Source organism: Egretta garzetta, unplaced genomic scaffold, assembly GCF_000687185.1.
Source record: "Egretta garzetta isolate BGI_Z169 unplaced genomic scaffold, ASM68718v1 scaffold19, whole genome shotgun sequence".
NCBI classification, from domain to species: Eukaryota; Metazoa; Chordata; class Aves; order Pelecaniformes; family Ardeidae; genus Egretta; species Egretta garzetta.
Genome location: NW_009260768.1, coordinates 155,398 through 156,509, shown reverse-complemented (window position 1 = coordinate 156,509; position 1,112 = coordinate 155,398). Strand labels below are relative to the sequence as shown.

The following is a 1,112-nucleotide window of genomic DNA, read 5'->3' as shown; positions in this document are numbered from 1 at the left end:
CGGAGGCGCTCCCCCCCGCGCCCCCTCCGCCGCCGCTCCCTCCCCGCTGACCCCGAGCAAAGAGGGGAACCGAGCCCGGCGCGCGTTTACACTGCGTAATATAAGCAGAAGTGGGAAATGCCTGACTCATGCATGCTTCTGGTCGCTCCGGCTGAAATAAACCCACCAAGCAGATGGCTTGGCCGGAAAAAGGAGGGAAGGCAGAAAAAAAAAAAAAACCCAAACCCAAAAAAACCCCCAACAAAACGGTGGGGAGAAAGAAAAGCAAAGTCCTGTAGTGCTGGGAGGGCTGGCGGGTGCTCCGCTCCGGGAGGGATGGGGCTGGGGGCTGCGAGACCCTGCCGGAGCCGATGCTTGGGTGGTGAGAGGATCCCATCTCCAAAACCAGCAGCCGCTCACCTCAAGCTCTGGGGTAACAGGGACCGGGGTGGGGAGTGGGGGGCAGCTCCCCCCCCCATTTTAGGGGAAAACTTGACTGCTTGAAAGAAAAATAATTCTTCTGGGGTGTCTTCAAGGCAACTCAGCCCAGGGCAGCAGCCAGCAGAAAGGCTGGGGGGTGAAATGCTCCCCGTGTCCCCTCGATGGGCAATAAAGGGCTTTGTGGAGCAGCCCCCCCCCTGCACCCTCAGGGGCACGGAGCCCCCCCACGCTGCCAGGTTACCTCGCTGCCTCTGCCAGGCCCCCAGGAATGGCCCCAGGCACCCCGCCAGCTCGCACTTCTGTGCCCAGGGGCCGTTGTCACCTGCAAGAGAAAAGAAATGTCCCCATGAGTGACACTGGGGCTGGCGGGCACCTCTGCCATGGGGGGCGAGCAAGGACGAGTGACCCCTCCATCCCTCCTTCCCATCCCTGTGATGTTTTCCCACACTAGCAGGAGCAGCGGGTTTATTTATTTTTATTTCTAAAAGTTTATTTTCAAGGGCCCGGGCTGCCCGAGTCGGGGCTGAGGGGCTGGAGTGGAGCTGAGGCGCGGGGTGGGGACGGCTGCCACCAGCTTTGGGCGTTAATGAGCGGCGGAGCGGTTCCGTCGTCAGGAAGCGAGACATCCTCATTAGGGAGGCTGCTCAGCGAGAGCGGATTTGGGCTTCTTAATGAATGAGGATTTATGGTCT

General features: G+C 60.4%; 1 protein-coding gene across 1 annotated transcript in view; it reads right to left on the bottom strand.

Annotated features, from left to right (window-relative positions):
- The window catches only part of ARSG (arylsulfatase G), a 31,120-nt gene that overhangs the window by 23,361 nt on the left and 6,647 nt on the right, over nt 1-1,112 (bottom strand). Inside the window, exon 6 of the mRNA XM_035901554.1 lies at nt 662-742. Coding sequence (XP_035757447.1) covers nt 662-742 — 81 coding nt within the window. The remainder of the gene's footprint in view (nt 1-661; nt 743-1,112) is intronic.